Here is a 27,677-nt window from a genome sequence, read left to right as displayed (position 1 = left end):
GACGGCGGGGGCGGCGCCCCGGCCGGCGCGCCGACAGTCTAGTCGTTCAGACAGCGAAGGCCCGCGAGCACGTCGCTGCACTCGCCGCTGCCGACCGATAACGCGCCCTCTTTAAACTCACTCGAGTACAATCGACTCCATTCACGTTTCAGAAGTCGCATCTTGGCTTTGCGTTTATACGCTAAATCGCACGCATCGGGGCCCGAAACCGGCTCCACGAGCATATGATCTGAGGCTCCTTCGGATACAGGACGCAGTGGTTATGTGTAAATAAACAGTGGAAGTGTAGACTCCTTAGAGTGACGCGATGACTGTGTGACAGAAGACTTTCACGCGAAAGTGTCTAGTGATGTTTCAGTTTGAAATGTGAATTGTTGAATTGTTAGCTGGTGTTTTTTGTTAGGGCGATGGCGGGTGCTAACGGTGAGGATGTGGAGGAGGCGCCGGAGCGCAAGCGCGGGCTGAGCGGGTCCATGTCGCTGCGCACGCGCAAGCTGGGCCGGAGGCTCTCGCGCAGCATGTCCATCGTGGCCTTGAAGCTGCCGGAGAAGGCGCAGAGCATCACTCGCTCCTCCTCCAAGCTCATGCGCTCGGGCAGTCGAGACAAGAAGAACCGCTCCTTCGAGCTCTCTATCATACTTCCTGATAAGACGCAGAAACAGGTAAGATATGACTTCCTACCTTTATTTCCTGCTATTTATAGTTTTTTTAAACGAGAGGACTGCCGGCAAAATAATCAGGTGGTTATTACTACTGTTTACAGTTACCATCAGTTACACACCTGTATGACCGTAATACCTATATTTATTTGCCTATTATAACCGCATAAATAAGTAGATGTAATTATGTTGAATTAGGTGGAAGAACAATTGCGCAAGCTGCACAATCATCTCCATTGAGTCTATTGACACTATCTATGGTTACGCCTCCCATTATATTGAATTACGTTGAGGCCCCGCGGTGTGGTCGCAAAAGTTTTCTAACACCACAAAAAAGACTTCACTTTTGCAGCTCTAAATATGATACGGTCGACATGATTCTAGGATAAGGTCAGCAAACACTGCAAAAACATCAATTAATTCGCGGCTAAAAAAAACTACTCGTAGTTCCCTTATTAGTCAAGTCAAGAAGCATCTGTAAACGTTGATTGAAGCAATATTACGATTTTGGCTGTGTTATATATTACATTATTAAATGTAAAATAATAAATATCCTCTGGAAAGTATTTAGCTGAACGTGGCTAAACATAATATGCACTGGTGATTATCGGTAATGGCCGTTTCTGACTCATGAAATGACTTCGAAAACGGCTGATGATATCTTTTTAAGGTCGTTGTTGTAACCTTTACCGTATATGCAGCCTATCACGACTGTTACTTGAAATGGTTAATTATCGAAATAAGTAGGCAACTTTGTATTGTTTCCTATACAAAGGACTAACTACTACCCAAATAGATTCTCGTTTCCGTGGACCACTGAGTGAAATGGGCTACCTACCTATTTATTAGCAAACTAGCATAGAACAGTCTTGATTGATAGGCGACTTATTCATGTAGGTAAGCCTTAAGTCAGTGGTATACCAGCTCATTGCAATTCAGATCCCTGGTTGTTTCGCCACTGCACCACCGTGCGTCGCCCACACTGCGGATTTCTCCAATTGGCTTCGTGTTCGAATCCGTCGTCGGGCATTGTTTGCGTTTGTCATTGAACCGGGGAATTGTGCCTTTTTTATAGCGGTGCTCGCTACCGGCGTATTGTCATTCTATTCTAACTTCTAACTACACAGGTTTTACATAGTACATACATAAACTGGCGTCTGTATTCCCGTAAGGGGTAGGTAGAGCACATGAAACTGCGCTAGATTCTGTGCCATTTTTAGCAATGTGCAATGGGTTGAAGACTCATATTCCTCAGTCGGCTTCCACAGCATTCACGGAAATAAACTCGCGCCTATATTCTCATAAGGGGTAGGCAGAGCACATGAAACTGCTCAAGTTTCAGTGCCACTTTTAGGAATGAAGGGGTTAAAAGAAACCAAAATTTGCTAGCCAATCCCATCTCAACTGAGAATCATATTCCTCAGTCGGCTTCCACAACACCCCCGGAAGGAAATATGTTGGTAAAATTCTTAACCCGTCACCACCGGAAAATGGAGGTTTAACTAGCTTTTAATTTAGCCCGTTGTTGTCAATGTTGTGGCAGTTGTGGCACATGTCCACAATCCGCATGTGTCTTTCCGCGTGACCTAAATGTAATGAAATCTTACGCGGTTTGCGGTCGCCGCTCGTGGCGTCACGAAAGATCATGGTAACTAATTAAACTTACTTTTTTACATTTCCTCGTCAAGGGACGCTATCGGTTCCGGTAAACGAATTAATTAACGTCGGTAAACACGGGCTAATTACCTGAAACCACCGGAACAATACTTTAATGCTTTCCTAGCGTAAATCATACAAGGTTGCGATCGTGAATCTGAATGTTACGAATACCTTCAACATAGTTGCATTATGTTTGGGTAAGGTGCAGTGGGGCAAATCTCGACTGGGGGGCAATTGTAACTGATTCATTTTTTTCATTATTACACTATAATGTTGAGTTCTACATGTATCCACTGAACACGCCTACCATATATAACCGGTGGACACTATTTAATAATGCAAACATTGTAAAACATGGAAAAAATGGACCAGTTACATTTGCTCCCCAGTCGAGATTTGCCCCTCTGTACCTTATACCAAAAAAAATGATGACTTTTAAAGTTTTTGTCTAAGTGTTTTTATCGCTCGACTCATTTGTTAAGAGTGTTCAAGTACTTAGTGGATCGTGTATCTTAAAGACCTTCACCTGCTTAGGCTCCTTATGTTCGGTTTATTGACTGCCAACGGAGATGCATGGCTGAAACATTCGTCATACATGGACAATACAAAAATACAGTTGTCTTTGTTCGAATGTGGCGCACTGCGCGAAACATGTGACATAACGGTAGTGCCCAACTTTCTCAATTAGATCCCACGCGGTACATACTGATTACTGAATATTTTTACAATAAATAAAATAAAGTTAAATCTTTTCAGAGGTGTGATAAACAACTGAAACAATATTACGATTATAGGCTATGCAAATATTAAATATTCTTAGTTATAAGTGGATATTTATTTTTGGGGTCATTCACAGAGAAAATCATTCAAACTTAGAAAATGCCTAAGTACTTAGATAAAATAACGTTGTCACGAGAAGTGATGTCGGTAACTTACATTACAATACTTGTACTAATTTTGTTATGAAACAAAATTATCAGATTCCACGTTGATTACCTATAAGTTTCCCAAGAGTCCGTCATTGTAAGTCTATTTATACTGCAATAATACAAAAAAAAACAGTGAAATGTTTATACTCGCAGCAAAAAATATGATTCTTAATAACTCTTTTAAATACTTACTTATTTTTTGAAAACGCAAATTTCGAGCTGCAGTTGCATACTTTCCAGTATCTGAAGAGAAGTGGCGTCTTTAATAAACATGTAATTTAGAAGCTATTTTCAGATTTCTTCGAACTCACCCACTTGTTACCTTAACCTTAAAATACATAAATTATCATTAATCTTAATACATTTATTGGAAGTAACAACATTCGAAATTTCGAACGTGGGCGTATCAGACGCCATACCAAATCAAGCGCCGCGACTCGCGGTTCAATGTTTCACGAATCGATTCAATAAGCAATTACATAGACATGTATTATTACCTAGTACCTACTTTGTAAGGACATGCCATACGACCCTAAGAATATTGTTGATACATTGGCGTCAAAATCAAAGAGTTGACGCCAAACCTGCTTAAAATTTAATGTTCGACCGGAATCGTATGAGATGTCAGATATATAAATCGATACCTACGTTGAGCAGTTGCCTCTGACGTGCTATTTACGAGTTAAATCCTAATGAGGAAGACGCCAACGCAGCAGCTAATGCAGCAATGCAGTCTCAGATCCAGGAAACGACGCATATAAAGACTATATACCTACAGCTCTGGACTTAATAAATGAAACTGATATGAGCAATCGGGTCAACTTGGCAGAAGAAATAGATAAACAGAATGCGAATGTGGGTAGAATCGGGCGAGAGTACGTCGACCTAAGCTCTGAGATATTTTATAACATCCTGCATAATGTTTTTGGCGAGATAAAACAGTCTCCTTTGCCTATTTGCTATGTGTACAACTGTAGCGCATCCTAGCAACCGCAAATCTGGTGGAAAACGTCGCACTACGAGTACATCATGTAAAAGTTGTAAAAGTACCTACTCTTAAGTCAAGAAGTGATTCGTTAACATTTTTTTTGTACGTAACTAACCAAGCAGTAAGGTGCACTAGGGTAATTTCGAAAGTCTTCTAATTACTGAAGTATTTCCATCATATCAAGATTCCCCTTTCGGAATTATCCCAGCATTTCTGTCATTCGGAATTGCGCTGCCTGCATGAACAGTATATTTGCGATTATGTGATAAATTAAAAGTTTCTTTTCTCTATCTGTATACCTCATGAAATCTAATCTCGTGAGAGAGATCTAATATAATATAAGCACCATGAAAGAAAGTAAAGACCGCTAATGGCACTTGACTTGGCAATTTCCACTTAGTACGTAAATGTGTAGTAAACTTGTGGGTATTAACCATTTACAGCCATGTTTTTTATAAGAATAAATAAATATAAAATCGATAGAATCAACTGATGTTTGCGACTTTTGCGAGTGCTTGTCTCTATAGAAATTACCGGATTATGATAAATTGTGGAAACGTCTTCAAGTAAATACGTTTTTTGTATTAATTAATGACTACGTAATTCATAATTATAAAATTATATGTATTATAGTAGGTACACGAGGCGGGTAAAAACGAATTTTATCCACTAGTGGGTAAGTTAAATAAAGCTTAAAAAATATATTTTTCCGTTTTGTGTTACACTCGGGTGCAAATGTATTTTACTTCTCGTGTGTTAAAAAACTCGCTTCGCTCGTGGTTCAACTATAGGATCCTTTCACTTGCTCGTTTTTCAATTCCACACTCGGCGTTAAAATACAACTTTGCCCCCTTGTATAACAAATAACTATTTCATCTTACTTAAGGACTAAAATGACCTTTAGACTTTTTAAATTATCTATCTAATTTTGAATATGTAAAAATGGCGGCAATGGGGCCACTCACGTATAAAAATGAATGATGGGTTCAACTCCAACAAAGCGTTACGTAGCTTATCTGTTATGAAAGTAATACAATTTAAATAGGTAATATCACAAATAATCCCCAGCTAATCATACTACGGAAACGAGCTACAGATAATTCTGTTGCGTAGGACTACGAGTAACGAAAAAACTGACATTCATATTTTATTATCTCTAATACATGAATAAAACAAGTGGGTGAATCAACTTTTTCTTGCTTTTTGCAATTCACGTCATCAAATTATACATTCTAAAGACCCAGTAAGAGACACTTTTTTCATACAAATAATATACGCAGAATATAGACATTTGACAGTGTCGTATAGAAAATGGTATGCAAATTAGGTAACTGATAATTACCTCATATATACAGCTACAGCATACATCACAAAATTGGCAAGCCTTTTTAATTCGTCTAAGTCCGTAAGTGAAAGTGATGTTGCAAGACTTGCAAGCGACAAATTGTATAAGGTAGTGGTAGAGTGCGCGTGCGACTCGTACCGAACACTCAATTAGGAACATGCGCCAAGTATCTACCGGCACGGAATATCAAAGTATAGGTAAAGATACTGATTAACTGACTAAAAGGGTCCTCGGTTTTCGGGTGAATTCGGTCGGAAGTAATCGTATGGAGACTGGCCTCTGTTTTTAACCGACTTCAAAAAAGGAGGAGGTTCTCAATTCGACTGAATGTTTTTTTTTTTTTTATTTTATTTTTTTTTTATTTTTTTTGTATGTATGTTACTCGATATCTCCGAGAATCGTAGACCGATTTTCAAAATTTTTTTTTTGATCGAACCGGTATAACCCCGAGATGGTCCCATTGGCACCAAGTCAGGGTCTGATGATGGGATCCTGGAGAAATCGAGGGAACTCTTCAAATGTTATAGGCACATGTAATGTTTTTAGTCTATTTTTCAAAGGTACACCAGTATTTACGTCTGATGGTAATAATTTTATGTGGCTGAGCTGATGATGGAAGGTCAACTCCTCAATGGTTAGGAGTTAAAGGATAATTCTTTCACTACTGTACATGTATTCGGACTGATACATATAATATCACTAGGAACCACTAAAAATCAACTGAGCTGATGATGGAAGGTCAACTCCTCAATGGTTAGGAGTTAAAGGATAATTCTTTCACTACTGTACCTACATATATTCGGACTGATACATATAATATCACTAGGAACCACTAAAAATCAACAAATAAATAAACTTTTTAACAAAAAATAAAACCGCCTTCAAAAATAAGCGCGTTACAAAACACGGAGAAACTAAAAAGCCAAAAATAATAAACCTTTCAATTCAGATTTCTTATCGTATTGCAATAAGCTAAACATCCAAATTATAAACAAATCAATTATTTTTGGAGTCGGTACCAGCCTGTGTATGGTTGGGTGGGGCAAACAGGCAATAGCAAGGCGACGAACAGGTCTGGTACCGACTACAAAAATAATGATTTGTTTATAATTTGGATGTTTAGCTTATTGCAATACGATAAGAAATCTGAATTGAAAGGTTTATTATTTTTGGCTTTTTAGTTTCTCCGTGTTTTGTAACGCGCTTATTTTTGAAGGCGGTTTTATTTTTTGTTAAAAAGTTTTCTTCCAGTAATATGGTTTTAAAATCCGAAGGTGATTTTAGAAGCACGCACTGTAATTCCGTATAAAATAAATAAAGTCGAAGAAAAAGAAGTTGCTCGGAAAGTCGAACATTTTTTTTTTTTAGTTTATTCAGAAACTAAACAGTCACATAAACACATTATATATTGGCAATACAAAAATGTACTGAAAAAAAAGAAAATAGCTACAAAAGACCTGCACGGGAAGCATGGTCGCGCGATAGACGATAAAATATCAGGCCGTCCCTATCGCACTTACAAATAGTGCGATAGGGATAGGGTTGCAACCGTTATATATATAGTACTGCTATATTTTGGCCAATACATATTCTATATGAAACATATATAGTACGCAAAAGTACTATATTTTTGGGGTCCATGCCAAACGAACACTAAAAACCGCCAGGAGCGGCGTTTTGATAATGAAAAAATTTCGCTATTCAAATTTAACCTTCACTGTACATTTCATTACTTCGTTCTGACCTGCAAATATTGCAGTTACGTATAAAGCCATCGTTGTTTGCAAACATTTGTATTTTTTCCATGATATATTAAATAATGACATTTCTTAAGGAGATTCTCTACTCCGATGAGCTTCGATTTGAATCCATTGGTATTATGAATATTACGATAGTTTCTAAATAAATTATAGTTAATTATAGTTATTAATAATAGTTTATAAAGCATATCATATTAACAGAATCGTCATTAAACAAACTAGCATCCCATAATTAAGTACCTACTTCACAGCTCATTGATTCTGTGATATTTAGCAATTAGCATCAAAGTTGAACTATTTTAGGACCGAAACTGGTTCTTTGGTCAAAATTTTTGCCTTAATTAGTTTAAAATTAAAATCGCTTTTGCATTTTTATAAAAATCTAGATTTCATTGAAGTAATGTTTTTAAAACAATGTCAAATTTCATAAAAAATATAAGAACTTATAATATGGGTATTCTTTTTTTTTAAATATGGGTCTTGTAAAAAAAGTAAGTAGGTAACTATTGAAATTAAAAGAATATTAATAGGTACGTAAGTAAAAATTGCATACCTGTCAATAAATTTAAAAAATGTGAGCTTGGCAAATAAAACAATAAGTTGGGAAATGAACATTCGGCGGAATAAAATTCCGCGAAACGTGAGTTGGGAAGTGATATTCGGCCATACAACTTTCGACGATACTTAAATAAGAGAACCACTGAAATAGGAAACCTAAACCTAAACCTAACCTAAACCTAAATATATAGGTCTATGAAGAGAACCAATGCAACACAAAGCTTGTCAAAAATCGATGAAAACCGAATGGAGCCCCTTAGAGTGGACAGAAAGAACGATATCTACGACTTGGTTATCGATTATGTGTACCGTACTATATTTTATTTCGGTGTACTATATTTTTTAGATGGAATTTTCTAAAATACTATATTTCCCTAAAAAAAAGTTGGCAACCCTAGATAGGGACGGCCTGCTATTTTATCACTTATCGCGCGACCATAATTGCCTGCCTGGAGGTTCATAATTGTATAAAATATATCCGAAAAGATGGCGTTATACTTTTTATCATTATTCGTGCAGATAACGATACTGACAATTATTTAACAGATATAAAACACATAACGGAGAAAGAATATGGGTCAAGTGTTCATTTGAAGTTTTAAATTTTTAAATTTTGTGTCTAAACTAAAGCTGGCAGTAGGTAAATGTAATGTGTCTTTATAATATAATTTGACAAGAAGCCTCTATGATACTCAATTTTCTTTGGCATATATAAATCGGTTGGATTGATCACTATCTCTCATATCTGATATGGATGATAAGAAGGCACCCAATACAGGTTCAGAGTGTCAGGGTATTTGAGTCGGGCTTGCAAAACTGCTTTCGTAATTAATATCTGACAGCTGGTTGATAGACCCTGGCTAGCGAAAAATATTCGTTTAGTCGAATACACTGCAACATTACGTATTACAATTGAATGTTGCTGCTTATTAAAATCTAGTACCGTTACAATTTAATGCATGGATAAAATGGAACAGAAAATCATGCAGACGCCAATTTCTCATAACATAACATAACGAACTCTGATAGGGAAATGCGCACTTATCTCCCCAAGTAAACTATGGCAATAATATAACAAAAAAACTTATTAGACATACTTTAGTATAAGTCAAACTAAGAAATTAATAAATAATTAGGAAAAATGAAAGTGTTTTTTAAACATTACTTAAATAGAACGTTATTTGATGTGAGATTTACTGGAAGATTTTTATCAATACTTTTAAACTGGAAACTGAAAAAACAAAGTATATGTATAGTGATTTATGAGATTCATAATATGGCACATGTGCCCCACCCATTCCGTTAATGTGTAATTGTGTAGTGTTGCCAAACTATTTGAACCGATTGATTTGTTCGATCGCTTCAATCCAAATGGCATTTCTTGAATTTCATGTTGATCGTTGGAAAGATTTACGTATGTGCTTACGACATTGTGACATTTTGCAGACTTTTCTACATGTAATATGGTTCATAATGCTTACTCGTTTGATTATTAGTTACAGTAGGAATGTAGAATGGGAATATGAGTCAAATGGACTACTTTTAGTTCCTACTGTTTGTAAACACAGTACTCATTCATATTGGAGTGATGCCATTTCGTTTCATCATTGTGCTGTTATCAAACATCGTTGCATAATTCTATTAGTCAACAATTATCAGTAAACTATGTGAGGTGTGCAACAAAAAGTATATTGTATTGTATTAGTAACGTTAACTACATTTTTACCAAATATTTATCTTATTAATTAGTAATAGACTAATAGTAAATAAGTTAATAATTGCACAAAGGTAATGCAAGCAAATCATATGAGATAGTTTGCGGTAGACCAAAGGAAAAGGTTCAAAAAGTTGATGAGATGTCGAAACGAAAAGTATAATAGGTTATGGATAAAGAAAACATGCTAAGATTAGGAGTAATATTTCCTACTAGGTAAATATTTCTATGAAATCAGAGACCGTACTGCAAAGAGCGTTATTCAAGAGAGAGAGATGTTAATGACGAAGAGGTTTGCGGAAGGTTCTCTTATAACGACAAAAGACATCTTCTGGGCGAGCTCACTCCATCGTAGGCCACGTCTTTGCCTTCGGCTAGTCTGTGGCCAAGAGTAAGCCCATTTATAAAAAAAAAAGAATGAGAATAATGTAATGTAGGTACGGTGCTTATTATTCTTCTTATTGCAATTTGATTCTAAATAATGTTATGATAATATGAAAACTACGGTAGCAATCGTTAACACACTTAAAGTTTTTGATATTATAATAATAGGTACCTACACCTACATTTAATTACTTTATATTTCGAAATATTGTAATGCCTCATGCAATTAACTAGTTTTATGAGTAATGCCGTATCCTTTAACACCGACCGTTCCATGTTTGTATTTCTTATATGTGTGTAACTATATCTTTAATGCTGACATTAGAAAAGGTGTACAATTTCAATTACGTACACAGATGATTACGAAGGTAACTTATTGTTGCACAGACGTCACGATAGATAGGTACTAAGTAAAAACTCGTTAGCATTATTTTGATTATTGAAGTTGCACTGACAAATATTGTGGGCGATTGCTATCAACCTGTCACAGCAATATCACGATTTCGTTTTCTTTCAAACCCTACATTTAGAGCGGCACTGAAATTGTGCATGTTTAAAAACATATTTAAACATCTTTTTCTAAATATACTTTGTAACTGTTTTCACTAATCGTGTGCGAGTAATTCCTTATTTATAATGTTGTTTACACCGCTATATATCTAGAAAGCAACGCAAGTAGCATCGCTAAAAAAGCAAACCGACCAAAAGCAAGCTCTGGCCTATGCGCCCGCGTCTTGCGAAGATCACTTTTCTGCAGATACGTATCGGGGGAACCGGTCTCCGGGTCTACAAATGTGACTGGATATGTTAGTGTTGCCGTGTTTGTGGATTTACGAGTATATACGTGTGGCGAAGTCTTGCCTTAATGGCAGGGAAATAGCAATGATGGGTTTTGATTTTAGACTTATTAGTCTTATTAATTCACTTTTATGCTTTATCTAAGGATTATTCTATTTATAAGTAGTAAAGATCATCTGTTTGCTTTTTGTTTCGTGTGCAGTCTTGATCTTGACATTTTTTAACCGCCGACGCAAAAACGACGGGATGTCTGTCTGTCTGTTTATCTGTCTGTCTGTCTGTGGCGTCGTAGCTCCCGAAAGGATGAACCGATTTAGATTTAGTTTTTTTTTTGTCTAAAAGCTTGTAACAGAACAAGCGTCTATGACGAGGAAATGGACTCGTTATTACATATAAAACTTACGGCGAATCAACTTTTCCTTGACCAACTTTTTGGTGCATATTTCCTTCGGGATTTCATTGAATATTTTAACAAATAATATCTTTGATGGTTAATCACATGTTTAGTTACGTCATCACTGATAAAATTCACTATTATTAAATGTAAAACAGGTTGGAAAAACGTATTTATCAACAAACTACGTTCACATGGACGAAATACTGACACTGACAGTTGTCAACTGCATAGCGTTCCGATATTATGTCTTGGTTCCAATTACGAGTCAGAGAGGTAATAATGACTAATATTGGTTATTATGCTTCCTGAGTATATCATTCAATGTAACATTTAGTAACAGATAAAATATTTCATTGCGAAATTACTTACAATATAAATAAGAATGTTCCACAAAATAATATTTGCGTAAAAATATTTGCGAATCGCTCCACTATTGGACTACATAGGTATCAATATCAATAGCTCTGTCTCTCTCTAAAACACGTGTACTCGGCACGTGTTGATAAGCAAACATCCGTGTGTTAATCGTGAACTCTAATGCATAGGGCATAAGACTTAGTAAACAAAGCACACGATTGAGTAGCCATCTTGTCGGAAGTCCGATGTCAGAAGTCGGAAGTCCGATGTCAGAAGTCGGAAGTCGAATGTCAGAAGTCGGAAGTCGGATGTCAGAAGTCGGAAGTCGAATGTCAGAAGTCGGAAGTCGGATGTCGGAAGTCGGAAGTCGGAGATAGAATCTATAAAAGGGTCGGAGCGAGCCGACGCGCGTCATTCTTAAAATATCTACAAGACTAACAGTGTCTCGCTTTCGTGTGTTACTGGTGAGTGAAGTTGTTCTGCTATTATTTCTCTGTTTGTTTTTACTTGGAAATTATTCTAAGTGATTGTAAACTTTGAAATTGTGTCTCTGTTTGATTGTGCGGGGACAATATCGTCGTACAGTTGAACCTAGACCTGTGGTGGAATTGCTTTACTGTCAGTTGCGGGGTTATTTTAGTGTTCTATTTATAGTGTAGTGTTACATTTAAATTAATGTGTATAGTGAAGTTTTCTGTGCTTTGTTTCATGAGTGCCGTCAAGCAATACAAAGACTGGGTCGATGTATGGCTGGTGCTTGGAGATAAGTCTGTGTTTGGTTTTGTAGGGAGTAATTCTTGCAAAACTAAGCTTAGATTATAGCACGTAAAGGAAACTTCATTCGTTTGTTTAGTTGGTCAGTAAATGACTGTATTTTTTTCATGACTTTCAGCAATTTTTAACCGCCTTCCAAATATCAAAGGAAGGGGTTATCAAGTCGTCTGTATGTTTTTTTTTTTTTTTTTTTTATGTTTGTTCCTCGATATCTCCGTTGTTACTAGACCGATTTTGAAAAATTTTTTTTGATTGAATGTATATGCATACAGATTGGTCCCATTTTTCTCAGAACCCAGTTCTGATGATGGGATCCTGGAGAAATCGAGGGAAGTCCTCAAATCTGAAAGGCATACATATGGTGATTTTTGTGTTTTTAAAGGAACAGCATGCATTTACGTACGGAACAGTGACATTTGGTGCAGTGGAACTCTTGATGATGGTCAGAATGGAACTCCTCAAATCTGAACGGCACACTTATAGTGACTTTGGTATTTTTATAAGAACAGTATGCATTTACGTCCAGAACAGTGATATTTGGTGCAGTGGAATTGCTGATGATGGTCAGAACGGAACTCCTCAAATCTGAACGGCACACTTATAGTGACTTTGGTATTTTTATAAGAACAGCATGCATTTACGTCCAGAACAGTGACATTTGGTGCAGTGGAACTGCTGATGAAGAGTGAGCCGCCCCTGGTTAGAGTTCCGTTCTGATAATCATTCTCATCTGTAAGTACTTCAGAATCATCCAGATTTCAAAATTGGTTCAGAAATGACGGAGATATCGAATAACAAACATTAAAAAATATACAGACGAATTGATAACATAATCCAACATTTGAAAGTATTTATCACCAGAACCCCAAGGAAGGCGGTTTTTTTTCTTAAAAATTATTTTAGTACAGATGTTTTAAAAGGCATGTGGCAACACAGGATAAGGCGCGTGCGCTTAGGACACGTTAAGGGCGTTGGTCAATGTGGCCCTATAAGTACGTAGCCTTATAAATAATACTGTTTTTTTATGATTTACAATTGTCGTGTAAAGCTTTTTGATACCTACAATAAACGTCCCTCTCTAAATCTTATACACGTGCTTACATGGTGTGACGCAAATGAAACTGGTTTCGTACTTTAGCACAAATTTAATGAAATTTTGCCCACAAGGGTCAATCATTATCACTTTCTTTCGACGTTTGATTTGATTTCGCAGAATAGCCAAAAATAATAATCCCAGCAAACTGTCAAAACACAGATATAGGTACACATCGAAATTTCAACCCTTTGTAAATAGGATATATCCCCGAAATAACTCGCTTCCGAAGTGAACCTTTGTCAATCAAGTCATAATATATCGAATCACAATCAGACTCTTTCGTGTCCCACTTGCCCTTGTTACAGTTCTTACGTCACATTTCTGCGGAACCTGTCAGACTATTTACGGAAATTAAAATTATAAGCAATAAAAGCTGTCGGATTTTTGAGAAGTTCGCTCTGATTTTATCAAATTACGTGAGCAGTGAAAGGGCAGATTGTATTTTAATTGACGTGAGTACTTAATTTGTTATTTCCAAGGAAAACAGTGGTAAAAGTTTTCGGGCTGTATAGACACTTATGACCTTTGTGTCATGTAAAGGTAAAGGTATCACATCAACAACAGACCATCACATCAACAATGTGAAAGACAACAACAACATAACTCGGTCTGTGGTCATGAAAAGTTTGTTTTAATCTTTTTTTGCATAGCATTTTAATCCAGATTCCACCTCATTTGTTACACAAAAGGTCGAGGAATGTATGACAGCTTTGCTGGGGGCAAACTCCAGCGGTCACAGAAAAATATTTTTAGAAATTGTAATCTAATTTCGAATTGCGTATTGTCAAAAGAACAATTTATATTCATATAATGTCTCTACAGCGTGAAAGTATGATGTATATACTAAATTTGAATAATGCTGATTGCTTAATAGACACCCACTTGTAATTTTCTTTTTTAGATTCGCAAGTAGAATGCTTAACTTTAGAATTTAGTTAATAACTAATCAGTCATTTCGAATGAGTATTTTACTTTACCTGCTGCAAGAAACAAACATTTTTTTTTGTTTGATCTATACATAGTTTTATGACATTGGAAGCAAACGAGCAGACGATAGTAAAGAATGACTATATAAATAGATTATTTTCGAAATGTTGTCGAGATCTCCACGTGGTGAGTTTGTTTCGTGAATAGATTGGTTCCCATAATACAAAGTAGCGATGCCGTTGGTGCATTTTGTTCTATATTTAGTCTCGACGAAGACAGCGTATTGCGTAACTAATGGATTTATTTATTTTATTAATAACTGTAAACTTGTATTTTTTTTCAGTGACATGTTAATTAGGTACATTCAATTTCTTTTCCCCTCACTAGCTCGGAAACACGTGTTTTGTCCTTTAATACCAGCGGGTAAAAACGCATTTTATCCACTAGTGGGTAAAGTAATTTGACCTTGAATAAAGTCAAATTAACTGCTTTAAAATTGATAAAAGTAGGTGAATCTAGTAATAAAGATGATTTACCACCTGTGGAACCACTGGAAGCAGTGATAAACGCATGTTTTGCGTTGTAGTTTCCTCCCATAGTGAGGGGAAAAGTTTTGTGTTACACTCGGGTGCAAATGTATTTTACTTCTCGTGTGTTAAAAAACTCGCAAGTTCAGGATTCTATTCTCGAACCACTCGCTTCGCTCGTGGTTCAACTATAGAATCCTTTCACTTGCTCGTTTTTCAATTCCACACTCGTGGAACCCCCCCTTGTATAACAAATAACTATTTCCCCTCACTAGTTCGGAAACACGTGTTTTGTCCTTTAATACCAGCGGGTAAAAACGCATTTTATCCACTAGTGGATAAAGTAATTTGACCTTGAATAAAGTCAAATTAACTACTTTAATAATGATAAAAGTAGGTGAATCTAGTAATAAAGATGATTTACCACCTATGGAACTACTGGAAGCAGTGATAAACGCATTTTTTGAGTTGTAGTTTCCTCGCTACAGTGAAAGTTTTGTTTTGTTTTGTGTTACACTCGGGTGCAAATGTATTTTACTTCTCGCGTGTTGTATTTTAATTCCACACTCGGCGTTAAAATACAACTTTGCCTCCTTGGATAACAAATAACTTCCACCCTTTCAAGTAAATCTTAAAATGTCAAAGTATTAGCTAACTCGTACAGGATATAACAAATAGGATTGTGATCATTTATTACCCCAAATAACATTTTTAACAGCACAATCACGATTCTAAACGAGCTATCCCACTATGAAAATTGAAAACGTCTTCCGAAAAAACTGATTTTTCGGAAGTATAAAAAGACATATTTTAAAGTAGTACCAATTGACTTTCTAGCTTAAGATATGTACTTTTAGGAACATTATCATTTTTTTAATAATCATTTATAGTTTCTTTATAATTTTGAATGAAAAAGGTTCTATTTTGCAAAAAACGCTCGTCTTTAGGAATAAGGCCTCTTAACGAATTGCACTTTCAACATGTTGTTGAAAATTATTTTCAATTATTTATACAACTTTGTACGTACGAGTACACAGTATACAAATACATAGGTATACGAAAATCCTCGGATTATAGATATTTTTAATAGATTGTAAACAGTCAAGGACGGAGTAGTTATACTCTTGAATATTAAATAATTCAAGGTGTTGAAATGGCTTCTTAACTTTGGCTACAATCTTCAAGTCATACTTATTATTCATGGCTCAATGAGCTGTCTAGTCTGCGACATTATTTAGTGAAGATAAAGGTGCGATAATATGTGCTTAGATAACGATGCGATAGGCGATTTTAGGAAATATTGATAATTGTATGCTAATATACGTAATTGGAGCGTATTAATTACCTAATATTATGATGTATAGAGTAACCAAAATCTTATATTAGTTTTTACATTTCATGGTATACTTTCGCCATTATACATATGTGGCATTTATTATATTGATATTGTATGTATGTATGTATGTGCAAATTTTGGCAAAATATCGACTCACAATCGCCCAAAATTAAATTATCAAAATACAAACTCGTGTCAGCTTAATTGGTTAAATAACATTACGCGAAACCGCTTAATGTCACTTCACGGCCAGTAAAGTAAATATACATATACAACTACAGACGAACACAAATGTGTACACTTTTATCCTTTATTGCAATTGAATTAGGAACAAAACTGTAACTTTGTATACAGTTTGTACTCGTTTGCACGTGCGGAATCAGCCATTTTGCGAAGTTTCACCGAATCGAAAGGTTTCAAGAATATCCATTCGATCACTCTTGTATGACATTTTTGACAAGCGGAACATACTAGCTACCAAACTTGTGTTCGGTACAGTGAACTGATTTAATTTTCCGGTTCATTATGTCACTGTTCACGCGATCTAAGTATAAGGAGGCATCTAAACGTTGATGTAAGGTACAGCGGGGCAAATCTCGACTGGGGGGCAAATGTAACTGGTCCATGTTTTACAATGTTTGCATTATTACATAGAGTGTCCACTAGGGCTCCCGGTCGCGTCCGTGTTTCGTGTACCCGTTGCCGGGTATCCGTTCCCGTGTTACACGAATCCGGATTTCTGGCCCGTTTGGAACGGGTAATTAGGGACCGTGTAATTAAGGTCCGGGTACCCGTGTAGTCCGTGCGTCCGGATCGACGGACTCTAAAAACCCGCGGGTCCGATCAGTTCTCGACCTATAGTGATGCTTGATGATCGTTCGCGTTCTTGGTTCAAGCGAATATGAGAACCAAAAATGATAAAACCTTAATAACTAAAATGAGAAAGGGACAGCGGAGCAATTGTGACTGGGGGACAAATTTTAACTACTCGATTTTTTCCATGTTTTCCATTTTCGGCATTATTAATTATATATCAGGGCAAGCGTTTTCAGTGGCCTAAATGAGAAAGCATGAAAGTTGGTATGCACATAGCTTTAACGTTCATAAGGATAAATAGAAGTAGAAACACGCTGAGTCAATCTCTTCCCCCACTATTATCTCCTATTTTTAGCTTTTTAAATTTTCACGAAAACTATTAAAGGTAGGTATTAAAGGTTTTGGTAAGTAAATATTACGAGTAGGTACTTACCAGAAAGATGTTTAGCAGAAGTACCATGAAATTCTCTACAATATTTCCATTTAAAGTATATTACTAACAGACGGTAGTGCTACCCCTACTCATCCCACTAGTAGTTAAACACAAATATTATGCGGGGGACTTAAGCATAATTTTAAAATGATGAGTTAAAGCTATACCTTAACAGACAGTATTGAAGAAAATTTTATGGAGAATATACTTTTCCTAAATATTGTGATTATAGCTTTCACGGTTTTCATGACAATATAAAAAAACTGAAAATAGTGATATAAAAATGAGGGAAAAGAGGGGAAACATTGACACCTCGGCGTCTGCGTACTTTTATTTTTTTCTGTTAAGTGTTTGCAAGTTATCTATATACATGTCAAGTCTCATGCTTTTTGTCACACCCTATCCGACTAGCTCAAGTTAAGAACCAGGACTATGGATACATATTCACTTCAAAGTGGCTCACTCCAAAATAACAAAAAAAATACCATTCTTAACTAGGTATTTGTAAAACAGCGCGGCTACATCTAGAACTTTTCAAACAAAAGGTTTGTCCATGTCAAAGGGATGCGCCGGGTGTGAGGTTTGAGTGTCATTATTATCAGTAAAAAAAAATCACCACGGGTATTGGTTATTGTGCCGCCCACAAGTCATTATTACCTTTGTCTTCTCATGCGACGTTAATTCTACTAACTTTTTAGATAAAAACTAATAACTCGATAGTTCAAATAAATTTCCTTAATTTGAAGGATATTTATGAAATAAAATGGATTATATCGCCTATAAGTAATGAATTTACAATTAATTATGGGTGTCACCCGTTGACCACGGACGCTGTAAAGTGTTCGAAACGTCGGGGTGAATTGTAAATTCAGTATACGTGATATAATCCGTTTCCATAGTTATGTATTTATCTATTTAAGTATGTATGTATATCGTCGCTTAGCACCCATAGTACACGCTTTGCTTAGTTTGGGGCTAAGTCGATCTGTGTAATGTCCCCAATATTTATTTATTTATTTTAAAACTATGAGACATAGATATAACTATAATAAATTGCATGAGTAACTGTCGCGGTAACCGAAGACAATATTTTGAAGTATATTTGTCAACATGTGTACATATATGTAGTAAGTACCTATAGGTGGTATGGTCCCTATAGATAGTTAGTAAGGCACCATGAATATCATAAAACAATCAAGTAAGTAATAGAACTAATATAGTATTTTTCACACAAACCAATACCCTGTTTAGACTTCTATTAGTTAACCTAGAGACAAATAAAGTCCATTAAACTCTACTTTTCGCAATTGTATTAAGCAACTTTATTGAAAAAAAAACAGTAGACTAGTGTTCCTGGCGAATTATGGACCTATATGGAATACGTTTGTAATATTTGTATTGAATACATATAATCATAATTATTATCTAATCTGTACGAGTAGCCTATAACGTAACGGGAACAAGTGCAAAAAATATAGTTAACACGTTATTGATTCAAATAAAACGAGTATGTATAAAACCAATTCGTATTCGTTCGCTAAATTATTAAATTTCACCTATTTTTTAAATACAAACCGGCACGGCAATAAGTCGATCGGTCCGCCGGCCGCCTCGTGTGTTCAATACCCGAACGGTGCCGAAGTCCGTGCGTCCGGCCGTCCGGCCCCGAACGCGCATTCGGCACTACACGCGCGAACGGCACTACACGGGAACGGACTTCGGCGGGTTCGGGTAGTTCGGACGCTTAGTGGTCCAAGAGCTGGCAGGATTTTGGAGTAGGTCCTTGAGGCAACCTGGAAAGGTGTTCAGATGCTTCTCTGATCATAGCCAACATCAGGTCTGCAAGTCTGGCAGCTGGGGAGCGGGGCTTTATCGAGCTATGAATTTTTAAAGATTAAATTTTTTGAGGCCCAAAAAAGGTGTTTGAGGCAACCCGGAATTATTAAAAAGTGAAAATAGAGTTCCTCAGAAGTCGCATAGTATTTATGCCAGATCATTTGGCCGGGTCCTTCACCGTGCCAGAACGGTACAAAGTGGTAAAAAAAAATTCCAAAAAAGGTTCTTGAGGCAGTCTGTCATTTTTACCAGTGAAAGATGAGGGTCTAAATAGCCATGGAAAAATAATGCCATGACATGAGGTGGGGTCCGTACCCTGCCATTCGATCTTGAAAGTCATTTTTTTAGTTTTTCGTAAATAACTCGTAAACGGTGGCCCACAGCAAAAAAATATGTTAAACAGAAAATATCTACATAAAATTTCCTACAAGAAAGGTTATGTACGTTTTTTCGATAGGATCAATATATAAACGGATAATTTAGTAAGAAAGTTTTTTTTAATCGATTACATGCTCCGTTTTTCGTCAATACCTCGTAAACGGTGGCCCACAGCAAAAAAATATGTTTAACAGAAAATATCTACATAAAATTTCCTATAAAAAAGGTTATATAACTTTTTTCGCTAGGATCAATTTTTTTGTTGGAAAGTATTTTTAAATAGATATTTGGGCCGTTTTTTGTTGATAATTCAAAAACGGTGGCTCACAGAAAAAATTAATGTTAGACAGAATTAATCTACATAATATTTCCTACAAGAAAGGTTCTATACGTTTTTTCGCTAGAATCAATATTTTAGTTGAAAAGTACTTTTAAATACATTTCATGGGCAGTTTTTTGTTAATAACTCGAAATCGGTGGCTCACAGCCAAAAATAATGTTATACAGAATTAATCTACATAATATTTCCCACAAGAAAGGTTCTATAACATTTTTCGCTAGAATCAATATTTTAGTTGGAAAGTATTTTTAAATAGATTACATGGGCCGTTTTTTGTTAATAACTCGAAATCGGTGGCTCACAGTCAAAACTAATGTTACACAAAATTAATCTACATAATATTTCCTACAAGAAGGGTTCTATAACATTTTTCGCTAGAATCAATATTTTAGTTGGAAATTATTTTTAAATAAATTTCATGGGCCGTTTTTTGTTAATAACTCGAAATCGGTGGCTCACAGCCAAAACTAATGTTACACAGAATTAATCTTCATAATATTTCCTACAAGAAAGGTTCTATAGTATTTTTCGCTAGGATCAATATTTTAGTTGGGAAGTATTTTTAAATAGATTTCATGGGCCGTTTTTTGTAAATACCTCGTGAAAGGTGGCCTACAGCTAAATAAAATGTTCACGAGAAAAAAATCTACATAAGATTTCCTACAAGAAAGGTTCTAAGTATACGTTTTTTCGCTAGAATCAATATTTTAGTTGGAAAGTATTTTAAAATGGGCCGCTTTTTGTTGATAACTCAAAAACGGTGGCTCACAGAAAAAAATAACGGTATACAGAATTAATCGTCATAATATTTCCTACAAGAAAGGTTCTATAAGATTTTTCGCTAGGATCAATATTTTAGTTGAAAAATATTTTTAAATAGATTTCATGGGCCGTTTTTTGTAAATACCTCATAAACGGTGGCCCACAGCTAAATAAAATGTTCACGAGAATAAAATCTACATAAAATTTCCTATAAGAAAGGTTCTATACGTTTTTTCGCTAGGATCAATATTTTAGTTGGAAAGTATTTTGAAATAGATTACATGGGCCGCTTTTTGTTAATAACATCAAAAACGGTGCCCCATTACCAGAAATAATATTAAACAAAAATAATCTATATAATATTTGCTACAAGAAACGTTATGTAAGATTTTTCGTTAGGATCAATATTTTAGTAGGACAGTATTTTAAATAGATTACACGAGCCGTTTTTTTGCAAATAACTCGAAAACGGTGGTCCACAGAGCTAAATCAATCTTCAACGGGAATAACAAATATAAAATTTGCTACAATAAAAGTTTTGTACGTTTTTTCGCTAGGATCAATAATAATTAAATAGATTTATTTATTTATTTACACAAAGAAAATTACACAGTATGACAGTATACAAAACTAAAGCACCGTGAATTTTAAATAAACATTACAACAAGTAACACAAAATTAAATATTAAATAAACAGCAAAATCAAAACATGACGCTCAACATGGGTTCCGTATAGCCCGGTCTACTGCCACGAACCATATCTGTTTTTTTGATTACATGTTGGAAAAGATGGACTTGCACCACCAAGTAGATGCGATATACTTCGATTTCAAAAAGGCATTCGACTTGGTCGACAATGACGTACTACTGTAGAAATTTGCAGCACTCGGTTTCACCCCAAAGCTCTTGTCGTTTTTTGCTAATTACTTGAAAGATCGTAGCCAATACGTGCAAATGTCGAACTTCCGGTCTAGAGAATATTATACGCGTTCGGGAGTTAGCCAGGGGAGCAACTTGGGTCCGACACAGTTTCTTATTATGGTAAACGACCTTTGCAGTAGTATTGTTGGGGCGCATTTTCTCCTCTTTGCTGACGATCCCAAGTTAATGTTGCCAATAGATCGGCTGTCCAAAATCAAAACCTAGCAAGGGACATTTTTTGTCAAAATACGTTTTTTTAATCAATCAGCCTCAAATTTTGAGCTGCGTCTAATGCAAAAACACCTGTATTTCTATCTCAATTAGAATCAAAGTTACGGAACCCTCTAAACCTAGCAAGTGCATATCTTACATGCAAATATCAAAATCAAAATCCTAGTAAGTAACATTTTCAAGTCCAAAAACCTAGTAAGTGCATGCTATACTAGGTTTCTGAGTTTGTAAACGGAACATACTAGGTTTTTGAATATGGAATTGTCCCATACTAGGTTTTAAATTTTAAAAATTGCCAAAGGGTTGAACAAGGAATTCAAATATAACAATAAATAAAACATAGCAAGTCAGTAATGAGTAAAGTTTGAATTCAAACGGTCGCCGTTCCCGCGCCCCCGCCCGCGCGCCCGCGTTTGTTCCGTTCGGGATCCGAATTTAGGGAACGAGTTTCAACCTGAAGTTTCTAGTTTGTCGTACTTTGCGCTGCTGCGCGGACGCACGATGAATAAAAGTGATCGATGGAGACGAATTTTAGCAGCTGCTTTGAGATAGTCATTCTCATTATGTTCGTTGTTTTAGCCCGTGATATTATACTTATTTAATATTGTGTGTGGCGATCGCAAAAGTGTTTGTGGTGCTGAATTGTGGTTTTTTATTTGTGATGTTTTAATGGGGCTTGGATCGAGGTATTAACATTCGGAATGCTTTTTAACATTATTTTTGCGATCTATTTTACGTAGGTACCTACTTAACCTACTTATATATATTTGACGATGGGAGCAACTTAAAATAGTTCTAACAATTATGCCTTTCCAATCTACCTAAAGGAATAACTGCCAGTAGTACCTAGTGCTTGTAACAGGTTGTTGATGTGCAGTATATGGCGTGTGTTACATATGAAACTATCGTGTTAAAAAAGGACACTCTAGTTGCAAAATTAGTGCCTTTAATGCCAGAAACAAGGCGTGATTTTTGGAGTCGATTGCCAATTAATGACCTTTCGGATGATCTTTAAACTGGAGGCGAATAGGCTACTAGACTCATATCTAATTTGGCACAATAAATAATTGTCTTCTGTAATATTTTGGGTACCTATTAAATGTGTACGATGTCTACGTATTTTTAATTCAAAAATGTGAATAAATTTTTTTTGGCCACCGAAAACTCTGTCGGCCGTGTAGTGACCTCATAGAATTCATGTCAAATCAATCGCTGACATTACATAATACCTTTATGCTTCGTACTTAAATTGTCAGAAAGTGTTGTTTTCGCACTGAATGACTTCATTCACAGAAAATTTATAGATGACATGGCTGATGTTGTTTTTGCCTGAAGTATTACGTAAACGTATTCTTTAAAAATATTTTTTTGCGGTTTATAAGCCATAATAAAATATAGTGATATTTTTTTTCCGTTAATTGGATAGTAAGTAATGCTATAAGACAAACTATAAAAAGGGTCAAGTAGCCTATTGTTTACCCGATGACTGATTTTTGTTTTATGCATAAAATTTAATTAATTGTCTAATAATGTTGCCTTTTGTTATTATGATCCCATCAAACAAATATTATAATGTGATCAGACACGAAACGACATTTTGATATTTGCTAGTCCCTTTTCGGTGAAGGAAAAAACGTGAGGAAACCGGAGTAAGTCCAATAAGGCCTACTTACCCTTCGGGTTGGAAGGTAAGATGGCAGCCGCATTTGTAAAAACTAGTTCCTACGCTAAATCTTGCGATAAGTTGTCAAAGTGGACCCCAGGCTCTCATGAGCCGTGCCAAATGCTGGGATAATGCGAAAATTAACCATTTAAAATACTTAGTAAGACCACTTGCTAGCTTTTTGTTTTGTAATTGACGAAACAATACTATTATTTTTTTGTAATTAATTGTTAGTAAGGCACATAAAAGTTCTAAATAGACACATACATTTAGTTTCAACAGTTTGTCTTGTAAAGCAAGTTATACTTCTTTATATAAAACCAAGTCTTCTGAGAAAAAGGTCTTTGGTACTAATTTTTTTTAACAAAATCTTTGTTTGGCTCTCCTGTAAAATTTCGGTAAATGCACTTGCTAGGCTTTGATTTTGGACAGCCGAGATAGTTCCTTGGACTGCGACTTTCTCCAGCAGATGGTGGATACAGTGTCACGGTGGAGCGCTAAGAACAAGCTGGAGCTTAACGCTAAGAAATGTAAAGCCATCACATTTACTAGGTCAAAAAACCCGATCACAGCGAGCTACCATCTTTCTGGCGTTCCGCTGGAGCACGTTTCCGCCATCCAAGATCTTGGTATTGGGTTGGATACTAAGCTCAACATGCACGATCACATCATAAGCATCTGCAAGAAGGCTAACAAGACGTTAGGTTTTATCATGAGAACAGCCGCACAATTCAGTGACGTGAAAATTGCCCTACTATTGTATAATGCGTATGTCAGAAGCAAATTAGAGTATAATGCGATATAAACGCGTATAAACGCCCATCTGCTCGCAAGAATATCAACATTAGGTGCCACGTCTAAAAACTCATTCACTATTTGCAGTGCACGAACTAGCGGTTACTTGCGGCAAAACACGGTTCGAGCGGCCGGCACCGCCAGTAGGGGGTGCCTATATTCACGAAAAGCATAATTATTTCGTCACAGAGAGAATAAATAGACGGACCAGCTGGGATACTAAAACCGGGCAATCTGACTCCCCCTTCACAATACCACATGCAACAGACATCAGCACGACATTACGCCTAACTTCTAACGAGAAGAAACCCAACGTCCCCAAAAGGAATTTTGTTGGGTACAAGAATCGGTAATACCCGTACATTTTTTTATAAAAGAAACGCAAAAATGTTTTTTGGACCTTTTCGAGCAGCAGGATGTAGGGCGCTTCATGGGGATTCCAAACGGCTGAGGCTGGCTCAAGCTTACTTCTCACCAGGGCAGTATAAAGAAGCTTTATGTCCCTGGGATTGTCAAATTCTTTGGCGTTGCGGACAACAAACCCAAGCCTGCGGTAACAGTCTGCAGCAAGCATTGTCATGTGCTCATGAAAGTTAAGGTGGGAATCTAAAACATAACCGCACAGTTGTCAACATTGAACTGAAGTTTCAGAAGTTTGTTTACAAGACTCAATTCATAAACCCGATCAATATCACTTTGTAAAGATTGTAAGTCAGAATCTTCCTGGACCCTGTAAATTAGTTTCAGGTCGTCAGCATAGAGTAGGCATTGCGCATGTTTAGGCACCAAGGCCAGATCATTGACCATAACACCAAAGAGCAGAGGACCCAGAATAGAGCCCTGACTGACCCCGGAACGGGTGGGGTAGGCACTCGACACAAAGCATCCGTGCTGCACATATTGCCGTCTATCACGTAGATAACTAGCAAAAAAGCAAAGCAGTTTAGGCGAGAACCCAATGCTGCATAATTTGCTTAAGAGTACGTCGTTATCTACGCGATCAAAGGCTTTTTTGAAATCAAAGTACAGCACGTCCACCTGCATCCCTCTATCTAAGTAGCGCGAAACGGAGTCAACCAAGGTTAAGAGGCCTTATTCCTAAAGAAGAGCGTTTTTTGCAAAATGTAACATTTTTCATTCAAAACTATAATGAAACTATACTTAAGTGATTATTAAAAAACTGATAATGTTTCTAAAAGAACATATCTTAAGCTAGTTAATCATAATATAATATTTTAAAATATGTCTTTTCATACTTAAAACAAATCAGTTTTTTCGGTAGACGTTTTCAAATTTCGTAGTGGGATCACTCGTTTAGAATCGTGATTGTGCTGTTAAATATGTTATTTGGGGTAATAAATGATCATAAATCACAATCCTATTTGTTATATCCAGCACGGGAAGCATGGTCGCGCGATAGACGAAAAAATATCAGGCCGCGGCCGTCCGGATATCGCACTTACAAATAGTGCGATGGACGGCCTGCTATTTTATCGTCTATCGCGCGACCATGCTGCCCGTGCTGTACGAGGTAATCATAGTTTGACATTTTAAGATTTATTTGAAATGGTGGATAAATAACCTTCCGTATCTTCCTCATTTTTTCGATAAAAAGAGGTTTACATTATGTATTTTTCCTGCGATTCCTGCATTTATTGTAACTCTTAAATAATATTATCCTAAACAAGAACTTCTTGTTGACATATAAGAAAAAATTATACATATAGGACATACCTTTCTGTCGACAGACATTTTTTTAAAGCACCTAAAATTCGAATAAAATACACTGTTGATACGGGCCCGCTCAGTCTGCGCCGAGCGCTCGTAGACAACGGACTTGCGTTCGATCGTCCGGCGCTCCTTGCTTTCGTAAGTAGCTAGATAGTTCCGAGAAATGCTGTATACTGCGACTTAACAAATCTTGATCCCGTGGGTGGCAAACAGGCATACGGTCTTATATATAGCTGCAACCCCACTGATTTCTAACCTCTCCCTATATCTGGAGAACGGCTAAACCGATTTCGGTCGGTCGAAGTGTCTTTGTATAGAGGGAGCGGGGAGACGTGTGGGAAAAATATGGAATCTGGTCTGCGACTCTTGGGTCAAAAAATGTTGGACGGCCTGGCTAAACGGGGGGAGATATTGGGGGGGGGGGTGCTCGACCAAATGTCATAGAGGACCGTGGGTAGTTTTTGAAGCCGCCATTTTTTTTTAAATGGCCGACTTTTTTTTTTGTCGATTTTTCAAGTTATCCTAGAGTGCTCAAATTTTGGTCATAGAATCTCTCTAGGGTCTAGATTAGAATGATATAATTTTTTTTTTAAATGCTACAAATGTGAAAACATTTTCCACTTTTTTTGTATGGCAACTTTTAAACCGTAAGAGATACCCAAGGGGGTGCTCGATCAAATGTCATACAGGAGCCCGAGTAGAAAAAAGTTGCATCAAAAAAATTCAAAATGGCCGACTTTTTTTTTTTCAAGTTCGTCCGAGCGAGCTGAAATTTTGCATGCGGAGAGGTATGGGCCCATAGAATACAAATGTCAAAAAAATTTTTTCGAAAATCCAAGATGGCCGCCGTTATGGCAAAATAAATTTTTGAAGTATTTTCGCGAGCCCGAAGGGCGAGCTTCAGGGTGGGAGGCCGAAGGCCAACCCCGCGGAGGGCCGCAGGAACGGAGCTCACCTTTAGGCTCCCACCCGGGCCAAATCCAAGTAATTTCACTGCGGGCATAAAGTGCTCCCATACAATTTGCTTGCAAAAGTGTCTTAAACAAGCGTAACCGGCGGGCCGAAGGCCCGACGGTGGAGCTTCGGAGCCGAGCGAAGGCCGAAGGCCGAGCTCCGCGTAGGGCCTAAGGCCCGGAGCGTCCCTGATCGACTCGCCGGCGGTCCGGGAAGTTGGAAAAATACTTTCCAACTAAAATATTGATCCTAGCGAAAAATATTATAGAATCTTTCTTGTAGGAAATATTATGAAGATTAATTCTGTGAAACATTAGTTTTGGCTGTGAGCCACCGATTTCGAGTTATTAACAAAAAACGGCCCATGAAATCTATTCAAAAATACTTTCCAACTAAAATATTGATTCTAACGAAAAATGTTATAGAATCTTTCTTGTAGGAAATATTATGTAGATTAATTCTGTCTAACATTATTTTTGGCTGTGAGCCACCGATTTCGAGTTATTAACAAAAAACGGCCCATGAAATCTATTCAAAAATACTTTCCAACTAAAATATTGATCCTAGCGAAAAATCTTATACAACCTTTCTTGTAGAAAATATTATGTA

At 36.6% G+C, this 27,677-nt stretch overlaps 1 protein-coding gene across 1 annotated transcript in view; it reads left to right on the top strand.

Annotated features, from left to right (window-relative positions):
• Positions 1-55: 55 nt before the first annotated feature.
• LOC125231275 overlaps positions 56-27,677 on the top strand; it is a 229,675-nt gene continuing 202,053 nt past the window's right edge. Inside the window, exon 1 of the mRNA XM_048136714.1 lies at positions 56-662. Within this exon, the coding sequence (XP_047992671.1) occupies positions 408-662 (255 nt within the window). The 5' untranslated portion in view covers positions 56-407. The remainder of the gene's footprint in view (positions 663-27,677) is intronic.

This window comes from Leguminivora glycinivorella, chromosome 11 (genome assembly GCF_023078275.1).
Source record: "Leguminivora glycinivorella isolate SPB_JAAS2020 chromosome 11, LegGlyc_1.1, whole genome shotgun sequence".
Lineage (NCBI taxonomy): Eukaryota > Metazoa > Arthropoda > Insecta > Lepidoptera > Tortricidae > Leguminivora > Leguminivora glycinivorella.
This window is presented reverse-complemented; position numbering and strand designations above follow the sequence as displayed.